Below are 13,077 nucleotides of genomic sequence, written 5' to 3'. Positions count from 1 at the left end.
CTCTGCAGAACTCGTGGCAGCGCAAGGGCAGGGTCACGGGCCTGTCCGCCCAGCTAGCGACTCCCCCAAAGCGGTCTGTCCGGTGTGCAAGCGCCCCCTGTGGGCCGCATTTGGATCCCCGGACTCTGTGTGGGGTGGTGGGGAAGTCGGTGGCATGGGGTGGGGTTTGGAGAAGGACGTGGGAGGAGGGGAGGGGTGCAGAGGGGGGCCTCAGATCCGAACAGGTCCGCGGGGGTCAAGGATCCACCACAGCTAAAAGGATCCAGGCGAGAATGTTTTCTCTGAAAGAGTTGGGAGAGAAGGCACATCCCAATCTTGGGATGGGGCAGGTGTGGCGACCTCATTATCCATTTGATGGCTGGGGCACTGGGAGACCCCAGCATGGAGCACCTATGTAGGGTGCAGTCTCTTCAGAAGAAACTATCTACTGCCCCATTACTGTGAAGACAAAGGGCCCTCATAGCTGCCAAGCAACAGAACTAAGATTTGAAGCTGGGTCCCTATGGGGCCAAATCCCAAGCTCTCTATCCCAGGACTACCTCTTCCCTTCACTGAACACTTTGGATGTGCCATGTACTATCAGTGATTTCCAGCCTCATTTCATTGTCTAACCACTACATAGTGTGTCCTCTTTACAGGTGAGGAGATGGAGGGACAGAGAAGTGAGAATGTACCCTAGATCTCACAGCTGGCAAGTGATGAATTGGTGCTTGGACCCCAGCCCCCCCTGCCGCCCGCCTCCTCTCTAGGTTCCTTGACCTAACAACTCCTAGGCATCCTTCAAGATCCAGCTTTAAGGTCCACAGTGAAGCTTCCCTGCCGCCAGGCCAGTCAGTGTCAGAGCACCGTGGGTGTCCCCTTGAAAGCTCCCTTATGGATGTCAGGGATTATGCAGTTCTGTGTGTTAAACTAAATGGCCCCAAGGGTTTTGCCCTCCAACCACCTTTGTGCATTTGACAGAGTAACGCACCTCACCTGTGTGCATGGTCTATGGTGTGCCCCTGTTTTGCCCCAGGTGTTGTGGGTCCCTCTGGCCATCTCATTATCACCTCTCCTGCTCTGGCTGCTCCCTACCCATCCCTGCTCTGAGTGCTGGGCCCACGATGCCACCCAGTGGCAATTCGTCTCATGGTTTCACTCGACGCATTTCCTTATTCTCTCCAGGATAAGCCCTTCCCACACTCCAGGGATGGGCCTTGCTGCAGGATCTCCCTGCTCCTCCCCACCAGGAATAGTCACAAGACGGGTCAGTCACAATAATACACAGCAGTGCCTTCCTCAAAGTCTGGCTCATTTGGTCTCTCTAGTCTCATCATTTGCAGCCTTTCCTCTCCCGGAAGAATAGTCTACACATGTTATGTGTGTGTGTGTGTATGTGTAGGGGCTATATTCAGTCCTCTACACTGCCCACCCCCACCCCGCCCGATGCTCGAGCGCTTGCACACACACACACACACACACACACACACACACACTGGACCCCTTTGTCACTGTAAGCTATTCCAAAGGCCTCAGCCCTCGGCCCCTTGGACAAACAGCTATCATGGAGGGCTGGGTGGCAAAGTCTGACACCACGAACCCACCCCTGCCCTAGCCCAGCTATCCCAAACAGTGAATTCTCCCATCAGTGTGCAAGTGGTTGCTGGAAAATGAGCAGCATTCTGAGTCTCTTGGGTTGAATGAACAGTTGCAAAACATCTGTCTATGATGGACCTACCTACATGGGAAATGTATGTGCTTGTGTAAGATTGGCATTGGTGGTGGAGACTGCAAAGGGACAGGCATCGCCATTGCTTACTTCTTACATTTCCCTATGGTTTGAATTTATTATAACAGGCAAGTTTTACTTATGCAATTAAAATTTGAATTAAAAAGAGATCAGTTTAAAAATATAATTATAGGGGTGCCTGGGTGGCTCAGTCAGTTAAGCGTCTGCCTTCGGCTCAGGTCTTGATCCCAGGGTCCTGGGATCAAGTCCCACGTCGAGCTCCCTGCTCAGCGGGGAGTCTGCTTCTCCCTCTACTCCTCCCCCGCTGCTCGTGATCTCTTTCTCTCTCTCTCACGCTCTCTCTCTCAAATAAGTAAATAAAATCTTTAAAAAAAATACAGTTATAAAATGTTTAGAACAATTGTAATCTGATTCTATTTTTAGAAAATAAGATAACAACTGCAACATACACTGAGATAATTTGGCTGGGACAAGGAGCCAGCCCCCACCCTCAGCTGCCCAGCACTCTGCTTGTGACTGGGACCCTGCTTGTCCAGAATGAGATCTTGCTCAGCTTTGGTTTCACCTGGCCCAAACCAGTCACCTCCAGAAGCAGGATCCTTCTCCAGTCTCCAAGCTGTGAAAGCTTCCAGATCACAGTCTCTGAGATCTTGGATCAGGTTCTTAGGTGGGGCTCTGGGACTGAGGTTCTGGGTCCTGCTGGGCATAAATGTCTGTATGCGTGTGGTGCACGTGTAAGCCCATGTGTCTGGGCACATGTGCAAATCTGCGCTTGTGCATGTGTGTGCATCTGTGAACACGTGTAAGAGCATATTTGTACAAGTGGAGGTAGGAAGGGGGCAGGGAGGCACAGGAGAGGAGGGTATCGTTCAAGGGTGAGATCTGGGCCCTGGAGTTGTTCTTTGGGGGTTGGGATGGAGACCCTGCCATGAGAGCTACTGATCAAGCTACTGGCAGGTTGCTTGATCTCTCAGGGCGTGTCTGTCCTGTAGGCTATGTGGGGTGGGTACAGCCCTGCCTCCTCTGGTCCCAGTGAGGTCATGGAGTGCCCCGGTAGAACATCCACTCAGTGTCTGGTCCGAAAGAAGGGTTTAGTCAGTTGAGGCCATCATCAGGGTCTCTGCTTCACCAAACCCTGCTAGCTTGAAAGTTGTCTCAAGGAGACAGGGCAGAGCCCTGGGCCCTTTCCTCTGGCTCTATGCCTGCACACACGGAGTCCCAGCTCTCCTGGGAGTGCTGGTCTGAAGAGCCTTGGACCTGCAGCCCAGGAATCCACGTGCATCCACATGCGTGCGTGCGTGCGTGTGTGTGTGTGTGTATGTGTTTTGGCGTATGGGGAGGTGGGCGGGAGGCTATCTGGGCCCAATCCCAAAGCCAGAAGAAGGGCTCAGAGAACCGGGTGGGACTGAGGCCTCAGCGCCTGCAGTCCTACAAGTGGCCTGTAGATGGCAGAAGAGGCCCGCGCAGGGACCTTAACCCAAGCCTCTCCTTCCCAGTCCCAAGTGAACCACCACATTCCAGTTCCTCAGCCTGAGGGTTGAGGAGTGGGCGGGTGTGCAGGAGTAATGCAGATTTGTCACAGGAGAGAGCAACACCCCCTGTGGCTCTATACAAGTTGTTTCCTCTCCGGGGGCCTCAGTTTCCTCATCTGTGAAATAAGAGTTGTTTAACAGCCTGTGATGGGAAAGCTGGGTCAAAATACCTAAGATAGTCTAAGATGGGCTCAGAATAGAGACCTAAAAGTGGAAGGGAACACCACATCGTTAATATAGAGTATATGGAGTGTCAGGAGGAGACTTTTTAAACGGGGCACCAAAAGCCTAATGTATAAGATGAAAAGTTAATGGATCTGACAAAATGGGAATTTAGGATATCTGGTCTAAGGACGCTGTATCCCAAGGGAAAAAAATAAGCCACGGATATGAGCAGGAGATGCACGGAAGGTGAGAGACACCCAGAGCCCCCAGGAATTAGAAAAAGGTGAATCACAACGAAATGCCATTTCACTTGGCCTGATGGCAAAAATTAAGACTTTAGGTAGGCTGGCGGTGGGCCACCACTAAGGAAGTCGCAAGCCTTACAAGCCTTGCTGGAGGGCCGTCTGCAGAGTGCAGGGAAAACGCCCGACTCAAGTGGCTTCCTGAGGCTCCGAGAGAAACTAGACTTCCTGCACTGTCACTTCCTAGGTCGCTGGTAAACTCCGGGGCTCACACCGCCCTCGCGGGTGTCCAGAGCGCCTAGGTTTCCGCCCCCTTCGAGAAGCCACGCCCCCTATTCTGTCCGGGCGCCCGGGCGGGGCCCGCCAGGGCCTCCCTCCCCGCCCGGTCCTGCCAGGGCTCGCCTGGCCCTTTAAGGCTGACCGAGCCCGGCCCCAAGTCCAGGACTCACGGGGGATGGGGGGTGGGGGGGGGGGAGGGAAAGGGGAGCGGTCACGTGGGCCGCCGCCGGCGCGACTCGGCTCTAGGAGCTCCCGCCGCGGGTTCCCGGGGCCCCGGTCCCTGTCCCTCGCCGGCGCCAGCCAGGTACCCTGCTGTCAGGGACGCTCTTGCCAGGTACGCCCTCATAGGGCTCCCTCCACCTCCTGCTCCCAGAACTCGCGGCCTCTCGGCGCCCAGTCCCTTCCCCTCTTGACAGGAGTCGGGCAGGACTTGCTAGTGCCGGGCTGCGCAACCACCGCCTCCCGCCTCCCGTCTGTACTCTCGGACAGTTCGCTTCCCACTCCCGGCCCTGTCTGCTGCCCGCAGCCCAGCCAGGCTCAGGGGCTCCGGGCTGCGGAGTATTGGAAGAGTCTGAGCGGAACTCATTTTTCCCTTCTCCCCCAGGTGGCCCTGGACGCGCCAGGCTGGGGTCGTCTCTGAGCGCCCCGCGGGGGCCATGGATGGCGAGACAGCAGAGGAGCAGGGGGGCAATGTGCCCCCGCAAGGTGCACCCTGCGGACCCGGCTCAGCCGGCGCTCCTGCCCTCGGGGGGCGGCGGGAGCCCAAGAAGTATGCAGTGACCGATGACTACCAGTTGTCCAAGCAGGTGCTGGGCCTGGGTGTGAACGGCAAGGTGCTGGAGTGCTTCCACAGGCGCACTGGGCAGAAATGTGCCCTGAAGGTCAGTGACCCCTCACTGCTCCATGGGTGACCTAGAGGGCCCAACAGCAGAGGCCTGTGGGTGCAAGGTGTACCCAGGACCCCTGCTAAGCTTCTTATGATCAGTATCTCCTTTCATTCTTATACTCCCCTGTAAGGTCAGGCTCCTGGTACTCCTTGCTTTACAGATGGGGAAAACAAGGCTTAGCCTAGCTAAGCTCTCTCTCCCAGAGAGCAAGGGGGTGGAGTCAGTATGAGTAGAGTCTGTTGGACCCGGAAACAGGGAAGGAGTGGTTCCTGACGCGGGTTATGGCTGGGCCTATGTGTTCCTGCCAAAGGGAGGGGGGTGCTCTCGCTCAGCTTGGTTGTTCCTTCCATGAGAAGCTGTTCTGACTGGAATGGATCTGAGTTTCCCTCTACCTGAGGCTGAGTCCCCACCGAGGCTTGGGGTGGGGCTGCTTTCTCTCGTGGCCCCTGACTGCCTGGGCTGGAGTGCTGGGTGGGAGCCTCCCAGGGCTGGCTGGTGGGCAAGGATGGTGTCCATCACACCTGTGAGCAAGAGGTTGCTGATGGGCTCCAGCTGAGTCACCGGCCCTATGTCGAAAAGGGCAGGTCCTGCTCCAAACCTGGCTCACCCTGGTTCCTGGGCAGAGGGCGGGCCAACCATCTATCTGTGTCACACTGTGCTCCCTGGAGGCCAAGAACTCGACTGATAGAGGTGGAATCCAGGGAGTTCTGGGGGTGGCTGATCTAGCCACATAGTTCTGGCTTAAGTCATTTAGTTCTGGGCCCAGGACCCTGCCCCATACCCAGAATGCCTTGAATCTGTTGTTACTGGGAACTTCACTCAACTGCAGTTTGTGCCAGTGGCCACCTGGACGGATAGGTCATGGCAAGGAAAGTTAGACTACAGCAAGGGCTCTCATTTTACAGACATTACAATTATGAGCCTGAGTGCAGAGTTCTGTGGACGTGGCTCTAATCTCTGGCCTGCATTTGCCAGCTCCGTGATCTTGGACTAGGTCCTGGACTCTGGAAATCAGGTTTCTGCCTCTGTTCAGGGGGAAAGATAAGGAGTTGATGTGAACTTGGAACGAGATGATGCCTGCAGAGTAATTGGTACAGGGCCTGATGCAGGCCTGGAGAGGTTACGGGACTTATTTAGGGCACAGTGTCTGCAAGTATCTGAGCAGGGACCTGGGTCCAACTCCCTGTGTCTTTCCTAGGGGCACGAGGGCTGATAGGATGTGTCTGGAGGAGGCTCAGGGCTGGGCTGGTGAGGCTGAATCTCAGGCGCAGCTTCTTCACCTACTAACCCAGCAGTGGAATGGGGTGAGGGGGCCTTCTCTGAGTCCTTCAGGAGAAAATGGCTCTTCTCAGGGAGGAGTCTCTACCCCTTCGCTCAGCACCATCTTAGCGCTCTCACCTATAGTGGGGTAAGGGGCAGTCTGGGTAGATAGACAAGGGGCCAAGTGAAGCCAGAGAGCCTCTTAATACCAAGGCTTTGGCCCTGTGAACCAGGGCTGAGCTCTGACCAGCCCCTGTGGTGTTCCAGATGCTGTGAGCAAGGCAGGGATGGAGTGGGAGGCCAGAGATCTTGGGCCCAGGCAGCACCAGTTTTAAGCAGGCCTGGATCTAGGCCCTTCTCCGTAGACGCTGTGTCTGACAAATGACTTGGGGGAACTTCTGACTGCATCAGTTTCTAAAACACCTCCTCTTGAATCTAGGGCCTCAGTGCTTTCTTTGTTCTAGACTGGGAACTAGGACAGGCCTAGAACAAATTCCCCTGCTATACCCCCTTAGGCTTTATGGGTGAGTGTGGCTAGGGCTACTGCCTTGGGACCTTCAGGAGCTGGCCCTAGGAGGACATGGATTAGATGTGGCTCCCACTCCAACACCTTTCTTGTCTTGCCCCCAGTCTCCCTCTGGTCTAGTGGGTGAGTCTGGAAGTCTCTACCATCTGGCAGGTCTTTACCATCTTCCAAGATGGCGCTAGCACCGCTTCTGAAACATCATACCAGTACTGTGAGTGGTGGCTCCAGCCTTGATGAGGACAGTGGCATTTTTCTACTTAGCTTCTGCTCCCTGCCGTCTCTGCCCTTCTTGGTAGTACAGGCCTAGGGCCCCGGCCTCTCTCCCTGCTTGTCCTCTTGGCCCTGAGATGGCAGAGAGTGCTCAGCCTGAAGCCCGGAATGTAGCAGGCACTCCTAAAACAGGAAGAGTTGTGGTCAATGTCCCTGTAGCTGTTACTATTCCCTGGGGGCCCTGGAGGGAAGGCTCCTCCCCAGGGAGCTGAGCCTCTTCCCCTCAGCCCCTGACCACTGTTGTGGTCCATTTTGGCTTCGCTCCCACTCAGTGGCTCCTTCCCAAGGCCACTTCTGCTGCCGGTGCCATCATTCCACTCTCCATTCCTAAGCACTTGCTGCAGTCCCCTTGGCAGGACCTAGAGGAGCCCCCTGCCTCCTACCGACATCTTGTGCCCTCCTAGGCCTCACTGATGAATTGGTACCCCTCAGTTTTACTCCTAGCTGGGCACAGCCTTGCATATCTGCCCCCCATCAGTCACCCCACCACATCCGAGACACAACCCCTCCATCCTTATCACATATATGAAAACTGTGACTTGGAGTCAGTGGTCAGAAATCATGTAGCTTGATTGGGATGGCAGATTGTAGCAGAGGCCAGAGTCTCCTCCCCTCCCAACTTCCTGCCCAGCCCACTTGTGGTCCCCCGCCTCTTGGCAGGCAGAGTGACCATGACACTTAGATAAATAAGCACAATGAAAGGTTTTGAGAGGACAGAGGGGTTCTGCCTGTGGGGAAAGGGGAGTCTTCTTTCCTGCCCCTGTGCTCCGGGCTCTGGGGCTTGGGGCCCTCCTCTCTGACCGCTGGAATATGTCGGAGGCCCCTGGGGCTCCCCGTGCCCTCCTCTTCACTTCTTCATTGGACAGAGTGGAGTGGTGGGGTGCTGGAGCCGCAGGCCGGGGAGTTACCCACATGGCTCCCTGGGTGGGGCCGGCCTGTCGAAGCTGGTGCCGCAGAGCTGGATTTGAGGCTGGGCGCGGCTGCCAGGCGGGCCAGGTACTTTCTCATTTGGCAGCTGCCGCCCCCTCACCTGCCATCTCGGGACCGGTCAGATCAGCCTTGGCAGGGCCATCTGTTACCGAGTCAACCAATCAGGAAGCGGGTGGAGGGGCTGGTAGCCCTGTCCCATGGAGGCCCCCAGTAGGGGTTTCACTGTACCCAACCTCCTCCCCGGGCTGCCCCTCTCCTTGAAGGAAAGAATCGTTGGAGCTCGTGTGCTTTCATGCCAGTGGAACCTTCGGAACTGTCAGGGGTGGGCAATTGGCTGTTTAAACAAAGATCCTAGGAAGGGCATCAAACCCTAAAGAATGCAAGTAGTGGGGTTTGGGGCAGAGGTCGGTTGTTTTGAGCTGCTTCACACCTGCCCAGCTGGCCTTGCTCACAGGTGTAGAAGCTGTGCTCGAAGCCTACACCTCTGCTGGGGATCCCCTCTGCTGGGAGTGCCAGAATCTTCCCATCCTATCCAGGAGCTGATGCCGTCTCTCCAGGCTTCAGGCCTTGGTGCTGTGGATTCTAATATTCTCATAGACGGTTAGCGGTTTTCCAGAGTGTTCTGTCCAGCAGGCCCCGTCCCCAGTGCATGATACGTGTTCTCTTACCTAATTCCTGTGGTTCCCATTTTATGGGTAATGTCGCTGATATTCAGTAAGGTGAACGACTTGCCCACAATGCACAGGGGAAGAGTGGCAGGGCTGTGATGTGAGCCTATGCAGTTTGATGCCAGAGTCTTTGCATTTAAGTCACCCCACACCTCATGCTAGTTTCTGGGGGGGGGTCTCTAAGACTTGGCCCCCGGAAGGGTGCTGGCATCCTTGGCTCCACTGGGAGCCCCAGTGGTGCTGTTCATAGTTGTCTCTCTCTCCTCAGCTCTCCTCACTATGCAGGACTCTGCTTGTGAGGGGACCAGTGGTCCCACAGGCCAGCACACAGGGCCATGATGGCTGTGGGGCTGTCTCAGAGAGGTTGTGTGGTTCATCTCAAGCCTGGTGAGTCTCAGACAAGCCCAGCCCAGCAGAGCCCAGACTGCCACAGGCAGGAAGTGAGGTCGGTGAGTGGGCGAGAAGAAACTGTGTCTGGGCTGGGCGGGCCAGGGGAGACTTCCTGGAGGAGACTGCCAGCTTTAATCCAGGCCTCTGGTCTGAGAAGGATGTGGCCGACAGAGGAGGGCACAGGGTGTGCGTGACGGCATGCCTGATTTGCACCACTCAGCACCTGCTGCGGAGTACCACTTCCCCGCTCCCAGCCAGGGGTCCTGGCAGGATGCGGCTGATCTCAGCGGGGCAGGCATCCAGGCCCTGACAGACGCTGCGAGCCGTAGAGGGACCGTGAGGGCTCTGTGGAAGGAGAGGCTTTTACATAGGGCCTTGAAAAAAGGTCAGCGACCCCCCCCCATTCTCCCACAACTCAGATTCATACTGCGCCCCCAGGGACCTCTGTCTGTCTTTGGTGTCCTCTCTCACTAAGTGGGCAGAAATCCTCCCTCCTTCCCCCAGAGCTTTCTTTCCTAACATCGCCAGAACCCTCGTGGAGCACTGTTGCTTAGGGTGCTCTAGAGGCTCCTGGGTCACCTGAGCTGTCCTTTAGTTCAGGCCGTGTGGGAAGGGCCTGGTCTCTGTGACAACAGAGGTCTGTTATGTCTCTGCTGAGGTTTGCACTTGGGGAAGCTATTTCCCTACTTGGATCCCTCATCTTTTTCTCCAGGGGCCTCCTTGGGATATCATCATGGAACACACCTGTGAGGGGCAGCAGGTGGGGCACCTGGCTTTGCAGTCCCCTCACCTCCTTTGGTTCCAACCTGGTGACTGGCTGCCGGGTGTCCAAAGGTGGTGGTCACCAGGCAAGAGTTGAAGACAGCGGCCATCCCTAGGTGTGGTAACAGTGTGCACCCAGCCCTCCTGCGTGTGAGGGTCTCCTGCTCTCGGGGCACTAAGAACATGGCTCCCATTGGCTCCTGTGTTTTTTCCAGGAGAATTTTGGTCCTGCTGGCCTTGCTCCTGTCTGTTTGAGATCTTACGTGTTCCCACGTGAGAGGCTGCCTGAGTGCATTTTATTGGTGGCATGTTATTGGCCTTTATGAGGATTCCCTTGGGCTCATCGTGCACCTGGGGAAGCCAGCCCCTTGTGGGGTGAGAAAGGATAGTGTGAAAGGAATTTTGGGTCCTGGACTCCTCCCTACCCTCCCACCCTTTTAGAACTAAGTGGATTAGGCCCTGTGTAATTGTGAATAAAATCCTGCTGCTGGGAACCGTGGGGGTTTTGCTTAGAGCAGGAGAACAAGAGGAGACTGCTGTTTGGGGGAACAAGGAGCCTCAGGAGGCCTTTCCAGCACTGGACAGGCCAGAGACGCTGAGAATATTGATTTTGCGTTTTTTTGTTTTTTTTTTTTTGCGGGTTTTGTGTTAGGATTGCCTTTTTCTTTAGACTAGGGCTTTTGTCCTTGCTGCTTTCTCTTTGTGGCACTTTCTGTTCTTCTTAGCTCCTTGTCACTTTCATTTCTTCTTTCCCCTCTCTGTTACCCTTGCTGTCACTTAGTTCCTCCCCTCTCTGGCCTTGCTACTCTCTGTCTCAGGAGTTTCAGGCTTAATGGGCCTCTTCTCTGCAGCCTGCAGGCCAAGGGCAGGCAGCGGACAGATGGGGGCTGGTTAGGTGCTGGGGATTCACGCGAGTCACCCTGAAGGGGTCACCCTGAAGTCTCCCCCCGACAGGGTTGGGTAGGGGTAGGACAGGAAGGAGGAGCATCTGTACCCATGCCACTCACAATGTCCCCTCCTTGCTGCTGGCCTTGACCAGGTGCTGGTGGCCTTGGCAGCCAGAGCAGTGGAGTCAGGAACATTTGGGCCAAGCTTGTAACCCGAGGAGTCCCCTGTGGAGTGTAGGAAGTCAGCGTCGGCGGGGGCCTCCGCTGTTGGGTCTCCTTTTATGGCTCAGTGGTCTGAGACTTACGCTCTGGACAACAGTGTGAGATTAGGAGCACTGTGACTCCCAGGGATTCTCTGGCTGAGGCTGAGGAGAGAAGGGGCTGGGGTCAGAGCCAGGGCCTCAGAGCCAGTGGGAGGAACTTGTCGAGGGACTGGGAGGGCTTGGACATGAGGTGCAACCTCCCACTACTCTAGGGGACAAAACTGCATGTGAGCTGCCCTGCACTGGCCGGGACAAGCACCCCAGAGCACCAGACTCTCTAGCCTGCACTCTGCACCTGACCCCGTCACCTGAGACACTCGAGGCTATTTTCACGGGTGTGATGGGCCAGGGCCTGGACCTGCACACTCATCACCCCATTCCTAAGGGTTCAGCCTCTAACAAGGGACTCACAGCTTGTTCTGTAGATGTTCCCCCAACATAAACCAGCCCCCTCCTCAGGGTGTGGCAGAGGGACAGGCAGGGAGCCTCCATGCTGTCCGGCAGGCAGTGGCCCATGGGGCAGAGGTTGGGGGTGGAGGGTGGGGATAAGAGCACCCACTTATCCCTTGAGTGCTTCCTACGTGCTGAACCCAGACACAGAAACATCTAAGAATGGGTGTATCACCCCCGTGTCACGGATGCAGAGGCTGAGATTTGGGAAGGTAAAGTAACTCACTCCAAGTCTCAGAGTAGGGACATGCCCTGCTGGGCTGGAACCCCTGGCCTTTCTGGTGGCAGAGTTGTGGCTCTCAGCTATCTCTGGGGATCAGGAGCCAGACCTCTCTCCCAGGCCACAGTCTACCCATCTATAAGATGAGGGGCTGGGCGCTCTGCTTGACGAGAGCCCCCCTTCTAGCTGTGCAGACCTTTTTGGTGGGCAGTGATTGTGGGCATTGCTAGGGAAGCAGGCAGGTAAATAGTGGCAATAGACGGGCAGCGTGGAGACTGGCTAGAGGGAGCCCCAAGATGCCTCTCGTAAGCTAGCTACTAAGGTGTTGCCAGGACGACGGTCAGCTGTGTGACTCCACCAGCAAGGTCTGCGTTCAGCTACGGACAGGAGCTCTGGGGTTATGACTTAGGTTGGAAGACCCCTTTCCACTGTACTCCATTGCCCAGTTAAAGCCTGTAGTCAGGCTGAGCCTGTCCCCGGGCACATCTTTACCCTAGGAAGGCATGAGAGAGTGGGGATGAGTCACTGTTGCCCGTTCCTATGGCAGGAGCATCCCTCAGTGTGGCCAGGCCACTACCCTGGCCTCTCCGAGGACTTCCCTTTCCTCCTGGCTACGGCTCCATGGCATGATCAAAGACCAGGACATTTTCCCAGGAGTTGGAACCCTCAGAGCCCTCTAGCAGAAGAGGAGCAGGAGAGGGAGAGCGACCAGGGGCCGGTGGAGGTTGGACGCTCCTCTGGGAGGAGCCTGAGTGAGGCCATGGCGGCCTGTGCTCACCCAAGCCTGTGTGGGGAGCTGCAGGGACGTGGATGAAGCCAAGGGAAATGGGAGAGATGCTAGCAGATATGATGTTGGCTGTTGGCTTCAGAAAGAGCAGGTCTGAGGGGTGGGGAGTCAGAAGGTTCCCTAGGGTCTCGGCACTATGCCTCTGGGAGTAGTCCAGTCTGTCTCCCCTCTCCCCCGCAGCACACACATTTATTCCTTTGTTATCTTTGTGACACCTCCTCCAGGGCACAGAGACCAGCCGTCACTCTTCTCAGAGCTAGAGGGTGCTGGGTCTCCTGTCTCTACGGCCGGCCCGGGGCGTGGCCTGCTGGGTGCCTCAGCAGGGGTCCCCCGGGCATGGCCTCACTTGCCCTGGTCACCCCCTGCTTAGGGAAGGTGGCCACTGCCCTCTGTAGCCCCACTGGCTATGTGGGCATCCCTGTGGCAGAGCTGGCCACTTGGGAGCACGGACTGTGGCTGGGGTGGGGCTCTCTTCACGAGGAGGGACCATTAAAGGGACCTGGCTTCTGAGATGAGAATAAAACACTTGCGTTTGCTGAAATTTTCCACTCTTAGGCTGAAAATGTCCTATTTTTACACTGCCATAGGAGAAATAGAACTAGGGTAATGTTTCACCGATAACATAGCTGATTTTGACAGAAAAATGCTTTTTTCCCCTAAGAATTTTTTTTTTTTTTTATCCCCTAAGAAGTTTAAAGGAGGATAATAGAACCTGGACCCTCTGAGGAGGCACTCCGGGGCCTCACAAGGCACCTGAGTGGCCTCTCCTCAAACCCCCTCTCAGAAGTCTCTGGGTGGGGTGCTGGGATCTGGTACCTGCCTCAGGCAGA

At 56.1% G+C, this 13,077-nt stretch overlaps 1 protein-coding gene across 2 annotated transcripts in view; it reads left to right on the top strand.

Moving 5' to 3' along the window:
• The first annotated feature begins 4,148 nt into the window (after positions 1–4,148).
• Positions 4,149–13,077, top strand: part of MAPKAPK3 (MAPK activated protein kinase 3) — a 28,050-nt gene continuing 19,121 nt past the window's right edge. Inside the window, exons 1-2 of one of the 2 annotated variants that reach the window (XM_036072223.2) lie at positions 4,149–4,281; positions 4,552–4,828. In XM_036072223.2, the coding sequence (XP_035928116.1) occupies positions 4,604–4,828 (225 nt within the window). In that variant the 5' untranslated portion in view covers positions 4,149–4,281; positions 4,552–4,603. Of the gene's footprint in view, positions 4,282–4,397; positions 4,419–4,551; positions 4,829–13,077 lie in introns of those variants that run through there. The other variant, XM_078077700.1, reaches the window with a different exon arrangement.

Source organism: Halichoerus grypus, chromosome 1, assembly GCF_964656455.1.
Source record: "Halichoerus grypus chromosome 1, mHalGry1.hap1.1, whole genome shotgun sequence".
Classification (NCBI taxonomy): Eukaryota; Metazoa; Chordata; class Mammalia; order Carnivora; family Phocidae; genus Halichoerus; species Halichoerus grypus.
The sequence above is the reverse complement of the archived record's forward strand: the minus strand, read 5'-3'. Positions and strand labels throughout refer to the sequence as shown.